This window comes from Pinus tabuliformis, chromosome 9, assembly GCF_031772625.1.
Source record: "Pinus tabuliformis cultivar Carrire ecotype Pingquan chromosome 9, CPIR1, whole genome shotgun sequence".
Lineage (NCBI taxonomy): Eukaryota > Viridiplantae > Streptophyta > Pinopsida > Pinales > Pinaceae > Pinus > Pinus tabuliformis.
In genome coordinates, this window is record NC_142307.1 from 1,764,232,227 (window position 1) to 1,764,248,221 (window position 15,995).

General features: G+C 32.3%; 1 protein-coding gene across 1 annotated transcript; it reads left to right on the plus strand.

Annotated features, from left to right (window-relative positions):
* Positions 1–10,427: 10,427 nt before the first annotated feature.
* Positions 10,428–15,454, plus strand: LOC149155839 (protein DETOXIFICATION 33-like). Its single transcript, XM_089446045.1, has 9 exons — positions 10,428–11,147; positions 11,232–11,773; positions 11,881–11,967; positions 12,074–12,130; positions 12,254–12,492; positions 14,390–14,508; positions 14,621–14,707; positions 14,800–14,871; positions 15,001–15,454. The coding sequence occupies exons 1-9, from the start codon at positions 10,821–10,823 to the stop codon at positions 15,043–15,045; spliced, it is 1,575 nt and encodes a 524-aa protein (XP_089302171.1). The 5' UTR covers positions 10,428–10,820; the 3' UTR covers positions 15,046–15,454.
* Positions 15,455–15,995: the final 541 nt, after the last annotated feature.

Sequence of the window (15,995 nt, forward strand, 5' to 3'; positions counted from 1 at the left end):
CTTCAATATTCAGACAAACAGACAGGGACATGGGTAGCATTACCAGCACCTTAAAGAAGTGGAGGAAAAATTTCTCTGATAATGAAACAGTCAACAAAGCTTGGGCTTTAGCTCCAAGCTTTCTAATCTGGGATGTCTGGAAAGAACGCAACAACAGAATATTCAAAAACAGGAAAGGTTCTTCCCAGAGCATCATGGCACAGATTTTAAGACAGCTCAATGAGACGGTAGGAACCCTCATTAAAAACCCCCCTGAGAACCAACCTAAAGATACTGATGTGCAGATACTAATACAGTTGGGTCTGCAGGGGCTTATCCCAAAGGGCAAAAACAAAAATGTAAATCACATAATTGCTGATAAGGATTTTTGGCAACCTCCCCCTCAAGGTTTTATGAAATGCAATATAGATGGGGCCTCAAAAGGAAACCTAGGCATGGCTGGTTATGGAGGAGTGATAAGGGATGAAAAGGGTTGTATAGAAATCATCTTTCACAGTAATTTGGGGAAAGCCACAAACAATATGGCAGAGCTCATGGCCCTTGAGCAATGCTTAGAAATCCTGAGGGACTCAAATCTTCATAACATTATAATTGAAGCTGATTCCGAATTGATTATCAATTCGATCAAGCTCCGGAAAATGTTTCGAGACATTGGAGGCTTCTGCAAGTCTATCAAATGATTCAATCCCACCTGCAGAACATGAGAACTCTGAGTTTCACTCATGTGCGCTGAACAACCAACAAATTAGCGAACATATTAGCTAATGAAGGCGTACTCTGCGCTAAAAGCAACAATAAATATAAATGGATAGAGACCCCCTAGTGTAGATTGAGGGAAGAGTGTCTCAGACAGGCGAATGCGGACCGGGAGATCTATCAGAGCAGGGGATACTAGCAGGTTGTAGACTTCTGGAAACAATGGATTTTAATCCACATGAAGCAGCAGTTCAGGGATATAATCGAAAAGAATGGCCGATCCTTAAGCCGGAATATGTGCCCAGAGCTCTACAAACCCAAGGTTCTCGAGCGGGTTTCAATTGACAACACAAGTATTTACATGAATTTGAATTATACTACAGATCACCTTTTCATTGGCTATGCAGGGAGCTTGGTTAAAGTGCGAGCAAATAGGAGAAATAGCAGCAATCTTATCAATTCCGCGTGGCAAATAGCAAGGTGGTTACCAAGCCAAACGGACCTGAAATCAACTTTAACGGTAGCTTTATTAGGCTTCGGGTCCGAAAGCAGTGTTAAACATCGAGCAAGTTACTCAGACTGGTGTGATTCGCTTGCATCTGGTGGATTTCGGGCGGACTACATGCGCGAGGGTTATCAGCCAAAACGGACCCGAAATTTTTATAGAGCGGTCTCTAAATGCTTATCGGGTCTGATTCAAGAGTTAAAGGGTGTGCTTGTTAGTGGTCCGATATTGTTCTTGACCGTTAGATCTCTGATGACAGATCGAACGGTCTGGGTGTTCGATTATCTTTTGTGGTTTCGACGTCATGTTTTTGTGGGCCCTGGGCCCGGTTAGTGGGCCTTAGGCTCGGTTTCCTAGGCTATTTGTGGCCCACATCTCATTTGTACATTTTGTAATTTGGTTTTATTATCAATTTGAATAGAAGGTCCGACACTTAATTCAGCAAAAAAATAATAATAATAATAACAAAAAAGACTTAATTTTTTTTGAGATTAATCATTACTACTAAGAATATTTTAAAATATTCCATAGATATGAAAACTATACTATCCACTTAATAATTATTGATAACTAAATTAAAATTTTGAAATCTTATTTCAAAATAAACACATCTTAATTACACGTCACACACTATGGAAGCAATCAAAAATTCAAACCTTCTACCACTAAATTAAGATATCAATTCATCCTATAAAAATTAATTCATCAATTCATTTAAATGACATTTTTAAAAAGATCTTGTTGTATTAGTTCCACAATTAATTAATTTCCAATTAACAAGACTAACGTTTGTTTTATAAATTTATTTTAAATATTTTTTGTGTCATTTTTAAGGATCTTGTTGTATTAGTTCCACAATTAATTAATTTCCAATTAACAAGACTAACGTTTCTTTTATAAATTTATTTTAAATGTTTGTTAAGGAAAAAAATGAATATCCAATAAATTAGTTAATCTCAAAATGGAACATCCACAATCTTTTAATACATTTTATGATATTTTTATTATTATTTGTGTATTGTCTTCTTCCCATCCTTATTTCGAGGGATGAGACATTTCAAAAAGAGTTTTTTATTTAATCTCAAAATAAAACAGCGGTATTATCTCCATATATTTTATGATTACATGATATTTTGTAATCATTTGTTTATTGTCTTTTTATTTCAAAAATAGTTTTTTTTTTTTTTTATTTAATTTTTTTTTGTTGTTCTTATTTTTATTTCAAAAATAGTTTTTACTTGTGTCTAAATTTGTTTATTCTTTGTTGTTGTTTTGAGAGGCCGTCCAAACATAATCTAATTTAGGAAAAATGTTATCCCATAAAATTACATAAAAAAGAAAATAATACTTATATTAAAAAAAAAAAATAATTAAGAAAAGTTCAATATGGACTATAAATATTAATCACATAAAAAAGGTTTTTTTTTTTCGGGTAGATATGTAATTTATTCACTTCTTAATATGGAAGTGATATATGATATTTAAAATAGTATTGATATTATACCTAACTAAGGACATGTGCAATTCCTCTCTTACTCATGATAGAGTTCACATGTGATATTTAGAAAAGAAATAAATTTTAACAAAAATAATTTTTTATATAATTGAGAAATAAAATATTTCAATTTGCATAATAAATAACATAATTTTGTATCAACTTTACATATAAATTCAATTTGCATAATAAATAACATAATTTTGTATCAACTTTATAAATTTCAATTTCCATAATAAATAACATAATTTTGTATCAACTTTACATATATATATATATAAAAAAAAAAAAACCTTATCTTTTTACTTTCTAATATAAGGGAGAGATGTAATTTTTTTCACTATTTCAAAATATTTCATTTTCGTAGATATTTATATATAGAGTGAGAAAGTTTTTTTTGTTTTGTTTTTTTTTTAAGTAATATTATTCATAAATAAAATATTCTATTATTCATGTAAAATAATTTTAAAATATCTCTTGATGATTCAATTTCGTAGATGTTTCTCTATATATAAAGTAAGAAAGTTTTGTTTTTTTTTGTTTTTTGTCTTTAAGTAATATTATTCATAAATAAAATATTTTAATATTCATCTAATTAATATATATATATATATATATATATATATATATATATATATATATATATATATAACAATTCTTATTCAATTGATATTTCAACTTCTTAGTATGAGAGAGAGGGAGAGAGAGCCTGTGCTCTTATTTGTTTTGATAAACATTTTAATGTGAATAATGTGGGTTATAAACAAAATATTTCAATAGCCACATTAATTAAAATATTTGAATATCAATTATGTATATATTGTATAAAACAATTAAAAAAATGTTATGGTTAAAACAATTTATTGATGTGTTGGTCAAAATAAAGTAGATGTGTAATTACTTCTTTCCTTAACATGGAGTTAGTATATATATATATGAATAATATGGGTTATAAACAAAATATTTCAATAGTCATATTAATTAAAATATTTGAATGTCAACTATGTATATATTATATAAACAATTAAAAAAATATTATGGTTAAAACAATTTATTGATCTGTTGATCCCTCTAGATGGTTGGTATATTAGAGGTTGAGATAGATATATGTTGGTACTTAGGTTTGAATGAGAAAGTGAGATGTAAGAAAACTTTACACTTTTATATTATGATTTTCTTATTTATAATTTAAAATAAAATTGACTAAAAATTTATGTGGAATGATTGTTGAATAAAAAATAGATAGATATAATGAAAATATTAATGGAATTATATATATATATATATATATATATATATATACCATGGATGTAAATGATGTTTACAACTCAAAAGATTATCTCAAGTCAAGATGGATTTATACTTATACTTAGGTTTGAATGAGAAAATGAGATGTATGAGAACTTTATTCTTTTATACCATGATTTTCTTATTTCTAATCTAAAATAAAATTAATTAGAACCTTTTGTCAAATTTTATATGGATTGTAAATGAATAAATAAGATAGATAACATGAAATCCCACAAGTGTAAAATAAATAGTGAAAGGGTATTTTGTTAAAGAACTCTTTGGTGGAAAGGTAACCAATTCGAAACCCATAGGAAAAAATCTAACCATGTTGAGTGTTGGTGTGGCACAGGCTGAGTGCAATCCCATGGTGGTTTTGATGGCTTAGATTCCCATAGGTCGCAACTACCCAAACCACATGTTAGGCGTGCTATTCATCTTAGGGCTCACATTACCTAACAAATAAACAAAAAATGACATATAAAGATGAAAAGATTTAACGCAAACTAAAAATAAAAGTGTCTAGTGTGCTGAGCCAATCCAAGTTTGGATGCCCCTTGGGATAGTTTAATGCCCCCAAAGGTGGCTATTCAAACATTTCATATTGGTAATAACACTCTAATTGTTATTTATATTTTAAGAATAGCAAGTTGTGTTATATTTATGCAAACAAATATAATGTAATTTAAATGCTTTACACTTTTTTTTGGACCTTGGCATATTTTCCAATGAGTTTTTGCTCGAAATCAGCTCAAAATTCTTGAAATGAGTTGCTACCTATATATGGATTTAAAGCTTTGAAATGCATTTATGTATTCAAAAGTGTATTTTAAATAGTGGAAAATAGAAAGATGACTTGGATTTGTATCACCAAATTTCAACAAACATAAAAAATGTAAAATGATTAGACTTAGTGGACAAATATTTCCCCATGTGAGTAATATAAATTTTCATTAAATCTGTTATAATTTTTTTTTAAAGAGTTACTCAATTTATCACCTTGTTAAATCATAAATATATGTCATAATTCCAAAGCAATAAGAAATTAAAGAATATCATTTTCAAATAAAATATCAATCTCTATCCATAATAATGTTTAAAAAGATCTAAGTAAATCATGTTACATTACTTAATGATAAAGTAATTGTGGTGGATATAAGGGGGGTAAAAGTAATTAGGGTGGAGGGAAAATTATTGAAAGAGATTTGTGTGGGTACATTGAGTTGCTCGGATTATTCATGAATAACTAAATAAAATGGTCAAATTAATAGGATAATCAATTATATATATATGGTAAGAGGATATTTACTCATTTCCAAATGAACTCTAGGTTGCATGAGAAGGCTCAACCACAAGGCCACTTGTTGAATTTATTGTTTCACCCTCCAATGATCCAAATATGCAATCGAGAAGAGTTTAGGTGACTTTGTGGTTGGATTCTTTGATGACCCAAATCCACAATTAGGATAAGCTCGGATTTTCAAAATGAGGTACCTTTAGACTCAAAATTTTGAACATGTAATAAATGTATATTTCTATATTGTTATTCTAGATTTGGTATCCTTTGATATAGAGTTTTAAATATGCAAATGATGTGGAATTCAAAATTTTACAATTTTTTGAACAAATACTTTGGTGGATGGGCATTGCCTCTACCCTCCTTCAACAATTTTTGTCATCATCACCATTGTAGATTCTTATGCCAAGCCACTCTAGACTTACAAATTAAATAACATAAAATTTATGGCAAACCATTTCACCATTCAAATTACAAATTGATGACAAACATGCAAATGTGCAAAAGGAATATATTGAAATCCTAGAAAAATTTTGACATATGATGTGCATCTTTTTGACATGTTTCCTGTGCTCTTAAACACAAACAGTGTCCATTTTTTTCCCATGGATGTAAATGATGTTTACAACTCAAAAGATTATCTCAAGTTAAAATGGATTTATACTAATACTTAGGTTTGAATCAGAAAATGAGATGTATGAGAACTTTATTCTTTTATACCAATGGTTTTCTTATTTCTAATCTAAAATAATATTAATTAGAAACTTTTGTCAAATTTTATATGGATTGTAAATGAATAAATAAGATGGATAACATGAAAGCCCACAAAGTGTAAAATAAATAGTGAAAGGGTGTTTTGTTAAAGAACTCCTTGGTGGAAAGGTAACCAATTCGAAACCCATAGGAAAAAATCTAACCATGTTGAGTGTTGGTGTGGCACAGGCTGAGTGCAATCCCCTGGTGATTTTGATGGCTTAGATTCCCATAGGTCGCAACTACTCAAACCACATGTTAGGCGTGCTATTCATCTTAGGGCTCACATTACCTAACAAATAAACAAAAAATGATATATAAAGATGAAAAGATTTAATGCAAACTAGAATAAAAGTGTAGATTGTGGGAAGCCAATCCAAGTTTGGATGCCCCTTGGGATAGTTTAATGCCCCCAAAGGTGGCTCCTCAAACATTTAGTATTGGTAATAACACTCTAATTGTTATTTCTATTTTAAGAGTAGCAAGTTGTGTTATATTTATGCAAACAAATATAGTGTAATTTAAATGCTTTACATTTTTTTTGGCATATTTTCCAATGAGTTTTTCTCAAAATCCGGTCAAAATTCTTGAAATGAGTTGCTACCTATATATAGATTTAATGATTTGAAATGCATTTATGCATTCAAAAGTGCATTTTAAATAATGGAAAATAGCAAGATGACTTGGATTTGTATCACCAAATTTCAACAAAAATAAAAAATGTAAAATGATTAGACTTAGTGGACAAATATTTCCCCATGTGAGTAATATAAATTTTCATTAAATCTGTTATAATTTTTTTTTTAAAGAGTTACTCAATTTATCACCATGTTAAATCATAAATATATGTCATAATTCCAAAGCAATAAGAAATTAAAGAATATCATTTTCAAATAAAATATCAATCTCTATCCATAATAATGTTTAAAAAGATCTAAGTGAATCATGTTACATTACTTAATGATAAAGTAATTGTGGTGGATATAAGGGGGGTAAAAGTAATTAGGGTGGAGGGAAAATTATTGAAAGAGATTAGTGTGGGTACATTGAGTTGCTCGGATTATTCATGAATAACTAAATAAAATGGTCAATTAACAGGATAATCAATTATATATATATGGTAAGAGGATATTTATTCATTTCCAAATGAACTCTAGGTTTCATGAGAAGGCTCAACCACAAAGTCAATTGTTGAATTTATTGTTTCACCCTCCAATGATCCAAATATACAATCGAGAAGAGTTTAGGTGACTTTGTGGTTGGATTCTTTGATGACCCAAATCCACAATTAGGATAAGCTCGAATTTTCAAAATGAGGTACCTTTAGACTCAAAATTTTGAACATGTAATAAATGTATATTTCTATATTGTTATTCTAGATGTGGTATCCTTTGATATAGAGTTTTAAATATGCAAATGATGTTGGAATTCAATATTTTACAATTTTTTGAACAAACACTTTGGTGGATGAGCATTGCCTCTACACTCCTTCAACAAGTTTTGTCATCATCACCATTGTAGATTCTTATGCCAGGCCACTCTAGACTTACAACTTAAATAACATAAAATTGATGGCAAACCATTTCACCATTCAAATTACAAATTGATGACAAACATGCAAATGTGCAAAAGGAATATATTGAAATCCTAGAAAAATTTTGACATATGATGTGCATCTTTTTGACATGTTTCCTGTGCTCTTAAACACAAACAGTGTCCATTTTTTTCCCTTTTTTCACATATTACATTGAAGTAAAAAAATCACATTATTTTCGGTAAATTAGGTTGTTAATATTGGGATTCATCTTTCAAATTTTCCTTGTTAAATTATTTTTAATAAATCAAATAAATTTAAAGTCACTTTTATAATATAAATACTATTTGGTTAATTGACCAAGGTTACAAGTCATATTTACTATGACAAAATGAAGGACCAACAAGTATGACCACCATGTATAACATAACAAATGTGTCAATTAATGGGGAGTTTGGAAAGTGCATGCCAGAATATTTGCACTTTTTAAAATAATCAATCAATTGTCTAAAAAAGACCTCTACTTACATCAAGATCAACTAATATCCTTGCAATTGACCTTTATCTTTCATAAACAAAGCTATCATCCACAAGAATATTTTTTCCTAGGTTGTTTTCAATTATGCATAAATCTTGGGGTTCCATAGGGAGCCCAAGGAGTTTTATCCATATTGGGTGTCTTACATGGCCTCATCCCTAGCATAAAAAAAAAGTAGACAAGTTTTATAGACAAATAAGACCTATCCATAAACCAAACTTCATTTGATATAGAAACTACATCTTCTTCCTTGCAAAACACAAAACCAATGCATACATCTTGTTACTATGTGAGTTACTAGTATATAACCTAAACTTGAACCCTGATTCTACTTACTCTATCTCAGCATGTAATCTATCCCTAACTACTTGAACATAAATTTTTATACCAAAATGCATCCTGAAAAATCAAAGATTTGGTTAACTACCATATATTCCCCACACCTAAAAACCCAAACCTTCCTTTCCCCGTTTTGGATTATGCTAGTCAGTAAATCAATAGCATAACCAGAACATGCAGGGGAAATCTCTCATGGTTTGAAGCCATAATTGGCTCAAAAATCAAGATGTAAGATCAATGGGACGTTGACACAAGTAGTACGGAAATCTAATGTTTTAAAAGGTGTGAATGTTTCATTTTTTTATAATTTTTGAAATGCGCGCCAAGGGTTTGGTAATCCAAAGGTCAACGCTGTGAAGAGTTAGTGCAGATCGAAGACATGGTCACAGGTTGAAGAGTTGGTGAAGATCAAAGATATGGTCACAGGTTGAAGAGTTGGTTGATTATGCGCCGTGAAACCCAACGCCGGGGTCGGTGAAGATGAGAAGATAGACATTCACATATTGAAGAGTTGGTTGATTGTATGCAGTGAAAAAGTGACTGTTGTCAGGTTGAGAAACCATGAAGACTTGGTTCATTGCATGCCACAAGTTATTGGAATTTGGCAAAAACATAAAATAATACATATTTTCTGTGTTTTTTTGAAATGAGCCTAAGGAGAATGTACAAAAATACAGTTATTACTTCTCGATATTAGAGTTTCATTGTGCTTCCTGGATGACCTTGGTAAAATTATTTTTTTAAACAGTGTTTTTAGTTTATTTTATCACGAATTGTATTTTAAATAATTTAAATAACTAAACTTATATTTTACATCAAAATAATTGGTTTGGGTTTAGTAAATTTTACTGACTCGGAATTTTTGGAATTTCAAGTTTCAGTTATGTAATGTGTAGAAATCTAGTGTGTCTTAAAAAGACACTAAATTTATTTAGACACTTAAAAATATATTTTAAACAATTTAAATTTATGATTTTGTCAACAATTGTTCGTTTGATTTTGGCGAAAAAGTCACATTAATCAATAATTGTATCGTTTGATTTTGGTGAAAAAGACAAAAATGTAACTAATCCAAACTAATATAGCAGCTTTGTCTTTTTCTCAACATTTTTTCTTATCAATTTTCTCACTGATATATCAGCCTTGTCATTTTCCCAACATCTTTTCTCGTTAATTTTCCCCTGAATCCAGCAAAGATTTTTTGGAATCTTAAATTTCATAATGTAATCTGCAAAAATGAAGTACCAAATAATTTTTCAAGACTCTACATATATTTATATATTCAAAAACAGATTTTAAACAACTTATATCCATGCTCTAGATAAAAATTGTATACTTAAAACTTTTTAATAGTTACATTGCTCCATAACTAGATTTCTCTCAGTTAGATTACTTTAAAACCATTTATGTCACAAAGAAGTCAAAAATCTCAAAGTATTATTACACATTAAAATTATGATGAAGAATTATAAATATTAAAACTAATTTTTAAAAATAAAAGTAATAATTTTAAAATATATATATTTTATTAAAAATCATAATTTAAATTATTAAGTATATATTTTGAATATTTATTAGTCAATTGGTTTTTTTTAAAAGGGGGCGACCTCTGGAAGAAGTGTGATTCATATAAGTTCTATGGGTTTAGTTTGAGTGGTTGGATGGAATAATTATTATACTTTCTAGGATTAAGTCTTCTAAATTGGTATATTTATGCATATTTATATTCTGAAGTATAAATTTATATTAAAAACTAGTCTAACACTAACAACCTTTCTTTTGTCTTTAAGCTACTAAAAAGACCTCTGTTCCAATACCCAAATTTTCTTTTATCTATTAAATATATTTTTAAATTCTAAAATACTATTTAAACATTAAATTAAACATCCAGCTTCACCATCATTTAAATTTTTGGGATGAAATTTATACCCACACACAAGAAATTGTTGGCCCAAAAAGCTTACCAATGTCCTCGTGTTCGACATTTATGCCTTGGCCATTTTTATTTTGTCACAGTAATCGACAGCCCGTCCTCGTGTATTTAGAATTTAGGTTACAGTTTGTTAACTTACAGAATAGAATTACCGTCGTAGCAGTATATTCATGTGATGTGATTATGCCTCGTAGGTGGACAGGTTGCCAAGCGGGTGAACAAAATTATGAATCTAAACGTTGGTTATAAACCTCAATGTATCCCTGAAGCACTGAGAAGTCAGCTTATAAAGCCTAGATTGGGCATCAGTGGCCGTGCAAAGAAACTACAATCCTGGTTGGAGATTTAGAAGCTGTGCAAAGAAACTGCACCCTTGATTTGGTTTTGAGTGGCCATTTGGTATTACATTGTTTAGTTTTCTGAGTGATAGAGAAGTTACAGCAATGGAGGAGGAGACTCTGAGATCTCCTTTGTTAGAGAAAGAAGAGGAAAATGGTGGAGAGATAAGAGATGGGCCTTTGGTTCAGAGCAGACCAAATGATCTTTCTCTGGATGCCCATTTAATCTCGAATCCCAAGCAGCTAGCTCGAGAAACTTGGATAGAATCCAAAAAGCTGTGGGCTATTTCAGGCCCTGTGATTTTCACTGCTCTATGCCAGTATTCGCTGGGAGCTATCACCCAGACCTTTGCTGGGCATTTGGGTACTGTTGAACTAGCTGCAGTGGCTATCGAGAACTCTGTTATAGCAGGGCTGGCCTTCGGAACCATGGTGGGCCAAACTAAAAACCATTTTCTATTGGTAGTTTTTCTGTTTGTTTCAGTTTTGTAGAGTTTGACTTGAATTGAATTGCAGCTTGGCATGGGCAGTGCACTGGAGACACTGTGTGGTCAAGCCTTTGGAGCAGGGCAGATACACATGCTGGGAGTGTATATGCAGAGGTCATGGATTATACTTCTTGTCACAGCATCAGGCTTAAGCCTCATTTACATTTTTTCACCGCCCATATTGAAGCTCTTTGGGCAATCTGATGAGATTTCTGACTTGGCTGGGAAGTTTGCCATCTGGATGCTTCCTCAGTTATTTGCCTATGCACTAAATTTTCCAATGCAGAAGTTCCTTCAATCGCAGAGAAAGGTCATGGCCATGGCCTGGATCGCTGCAGTGGCTTTAGTCATACACATTTTCTTGAGCTGGCTCTTTATTTTGAAGCTGGGATGGGGTTTGCCAGGAGCAGCCATAACTCTCAACCTTGCATGGGTGATAGTTGATGTGGGGCAGCTGATATATATAATGTCGGGTGCCTTTCCTGGTTCATGGACTGGAATGTCACGGTTGGCATTCCAGGATTTGCCTGCCTTCATCAGGCTTTCCTTGGCTTCTGCTGTGATGCTATGGTTTGTTTTCTTCGATCATTTATTGCTATGCTCTCTGGTTTTACTGTTTAGTTCGTTCAAATCTTAGCAAAAGTACTCGTTCTGATCCTGTACTCTTTAATTGGCAGCCTGGAGTTCTGGTATCTTATGATATTGATCGTTTTAGTTGGGCACCTGAAAAATCCAGAAATTGCAGTAGACTCAATCTCCATTTGGTATGATAATTTGCAAAATCATTTCCTGTATCTAATATTCTTTATTGGTACATCAAAGTTACAGAGTATAGTAATTATCTTACTGGCAACCATTATGCCTTTGCAGTATGAATTTGAACGGATGGGAAATGATGATAGCCCTTGGATTCAATGCTGCTGTCAGGTCTGTTGGGTGGTTCCAGTTCTTCCCTATGATAGTCTGATTGAACTGAATAAAATCATTTGAGTCGTGCCCAAAAACCAGAGTATGACGATCTCTATCTGTATTCGGTTTGTTCTGCTGCAGTGTGAGAGTGTCGAATGAACTTGGAGCTGGGCGCCCAAAGGCTGGACAGTTTGCAGTAGTGGTGGCGACCTTGACCTCACTAATGATAGGAATAACATGTATGATCATTATTTTCGGCACCAGAAATGAATTTCCAGTGGCTTTTACGAATAGCAAGGAGGTTATGCATGCAGTATCCAAGCTAGCAACTTTGCTTGCACTGACAATGCTTCTCAACAGTGTGCAGCCAGTTCTATCCGGTAAGATCTTTAATAATTTATTTTCCTATCCTTCTTGTTAGAATTGCACAGTACTGTTTGCATAGTGCAACATGTATAAAGTGAACAGAGTCCACTGGTTTGAGACTGTATCGAGGCTTTTCTGTTTTTTCCTATCATTAATTTTCTGAGTAATTTTTTTTACATTCTGTATAACAGAGATGCAGTCTATGCTTTTATAATAAAATTACTGGCCATGAGATCCATTTTCAGAAAACTTTTTCCTGACCCCATCTATATTAGCGATATTGAAGAAAAACTATAATAGTCATTAGTTCAACACATACTTACAAGTATAGTTCAGTAAGAACAGTTAGGTTTCTCACAGCGGTAAGGAAGAGGACTCACACGCTGCAACATCTTAAGATAAATCCCAAGGTGTTGTTGCTGTGACTATACAATCAGTAATGCCAGTGGGTATCTATTAACTGCTAATTGGCTAGGTCTGGTATTCGATGAGACCAAGATGGATGAACAGTGAAATACCTTCATGGTCCCATCTATTGGGGGTTATGCTTGCTTCAGTGGTAATTAGGGAGATAATATAGAACTTAGAGACTATTGGGCTGAGAATAAGTGTTTGCTCCTCTGAGTGTATTTACAATGTTCTTGAGCCTCCCAGTTACTACTGCTGCCTACCTCCTCTTATAAAAATAATACTAATAAACGGGTCTTATTGCATTGCAAGAATGTGGCGTTTAGGGATGCGTTGTGTAATCTACTGATTGTGCAGAGCTTTACAGAATGGTGATGGATGCTCTGCATCAGCGTTGTGTAATCTACCGATTGTGCAGAGCTTTACAGAATGCTCTGCATCATACTTACCTTGTTTGAAAAATTATTCTGAATCTCCTGGTTCGGAGTCATTGAACCTTTTTTCAGCTTTCTCCACCGGTCAAACTATGACTCAATCTGCACAATGCCCCACCTCTTTGCTCCAAGGTCTTCCTCAGCTATGATCCCATGACAATCAATTATATTGTTAACAGCTGATTCTATTTTTATTAGGTGCACTGAATTGCTCAGTGGTGATATCTTTGCTCGTATTGTTCTGCTTATGGCTTGGATCTCTGCCTTTCTCTGCTGTTCACTGACCTTAGCGAAACTTTTTTTTTTATTATCTTCCATATCAGTTTCTTTTCTTTTTGGCAATAGTCATGTCCAAAAGTAACACACAAATAAAGCTGGGAATTGAACTGGTGACTTAACATCTAAGAGTGCCTTAACAGCGCACCTGATCACCACCTATCCAAAACCTGTGGATGACAGAGTATTTGTTCTTACTTATATATAAAAAAAAAAATATTTTACATTGTTCTTTTCCCTGTACTCAAAACTAAGTTATGCATAGACTTTGGGTCTGTTTTCTTACCAGAAGTAATTATAGCAATTATTTTGAACAATGACTTCACAGAATTAATATCATCTAGTAAGGACTGCTCTGAGTAGTTTTTATATACAATCATCAATGTACTGGATTTGTATTAAAAATATATAAAATCACATATATTTTCATGCTCCCCAAAGAATTGCTATTGTAAAACTAAAGAATGGAAACTTGCGTAATTCTCAAGAATCTGAAACGCTAGACATTGTTTCCTTCTCTAGTCAAATGAAAAGGTAATCCAGATATGAATATTATATTCTTAATTTCTTACATTCCATGTCCTGGAATGTTGTCCGTTGCGTATGTGTAATTTGTCTGAATTTTTCATGTAGAGCAGCGTAGTAAATTATTGAATTCAAATGTATTTGGTTGGCGTAAATTCACATTTACTGGATTGTTGTCCATTGAGTATGTGCAATTTTTCTGGATTTTTCATGTAGAGCAGTGCGGTAAATTAATGAATACAAATGTATTTGGTTGGTGTAAATTCAGGGGTGGCTGTAGGAGCAGGATGGCAATGGTTGGTGGCATATATAAATTTAGGATGCTATTACATTGTTGGGGTTCCTCTTGGTCTGATCTTGGGATACAAATTGGACTTTGGAGCAATGGTAACTATAATTATTAATGTACAATCTTAGTTACAACTATTTCTATTTTATGACCATTGTTAAGCAATGGGATTTATGCTGAAATGTACTGGTTGCTTTTATTGGTGGATAGGGTATTTGGGGTGGCATGATTGGAGGAACAGTACTGCAGACTCTAATTCTTATGTTTATCACGTATAGGACTAACTGGGACAGAGAGGTATTTACCTGTAATTCCAAATCTACTCTTTACTAGCATTCTTCCCAGGCTTCGTAATTTAGTATATTGCTGGTTTTACCCATAAATTGCAGGCTTCACAAGCTGAAGATCGGATTAAACTTTGGGGAGGTTCAGTAGATTCAATCAAAGACAGTTTAAGGAAGGTAGATAAAGCAAACCCTTTATAATTTACTATGTGATATCTTGTGTTATACAGAGATGTTTATTGTTCAGAAGATTAATCCTCTCATGTTATATAGAGATGTTTATTCACAAGATTAATCTTGTGGCAGGACACTGAAAGAGATGACAGAGAGCAGTTATCTTCTGAAGTATGAAATGAGGATTGCTACACTGTTACTCTGAAGTGATGCATGTACTCTAATGCATCCACATCACCAGTTTCGGCAGATAATAGGCATTTTTAAGTGTATTTGAAGAGGACAGTGAATTCATGGTGAATTTGATTATGGTGTCTTCTTCCACAATCAAGGACAAGGAAAGTCATTTTGTCAAGCTGCATTCAATTGTCTAGACAAATTTTTAATTCCCTCATTCATTGTTTTCATGGAATCACCCTGTTCTTTTATTGCAGGCTTTGACTTTTACAAATGCTGATTAATGGTATTCTATTTTCCATAACATCATGTGACTATCAGGTGATGTTGAAAAATATACAATCTTCTGCCACATTCAAGGGCAGGGAGAGTCATTTTGTCAAGCTGCACTGACTTGTCTAGACAATTGTTTAATTCCCTCATTCATTATTTTCATGGAACCACCCTGTTCTTTTATTGCACACTGACTTTTACAAGTGCTGATTAATGGTTTTCTATTTTCCTTAGCATTACGTGACAATCAAGTGAGGTTGAAAAATATACAAATAGAAGGAAAACTTCACCATTTTTATGTGAATTTAAAGCACAGGAAATATTTAAATGTGAAAATTATTTTTGTTTGTTTGTGGGGTTTAATTTTTATCAGGTTCTAGGTTTAAATTTCTTGGTAAAGAATTGAGAATTAAAACTCTCCTATGGAACATCCAGACTCGACCAAACATTAGATAATTTTAATGACAACATCACAATTGAATAGATTATTCTTCCATCCAGCGTAAAGCTGAACCTGACATGAAACTAGCCCAACCTAAACTCAACCTTCAACTTATAAAAATTATAAATAACAAAATTCAGATAGCTAGGAAGAAAAGGACTACTATAGAGTGTATAAATAAAAAGGTATTAAAACTCTATAAATCCTATTCAAATAGCGTCTACATTCTAACTTC

What these genes read in the sequence shown, in the direction of transcription:
- LOC149155839 (XM_089446045.1), top strand. Translation starts at nt 10,821, where the DNA reads ATGGAGGAGGAGACTCTGAGATCTCCTTTGTTAGAGAAAGAAGAGGAA. An exon ending in TGTGCAGCCAGTTCTATCCG is followed by an intron (nt 12,493 to 14,389) that starts GTAAGATCTTTA and finishes GTGTAAATTCAG; the next exon opens with GGGTGGCTGTAGGAGCAGGA. An exon ending in TCAAAGACAGTTTAAGGAAG is followed by an intron (nt 14,872 to 15,000) that starts GTAGATAAAGCA and finishes ATCTTGTGGCAG; the next exon opens with GACACTGAAAGAGATGACAG.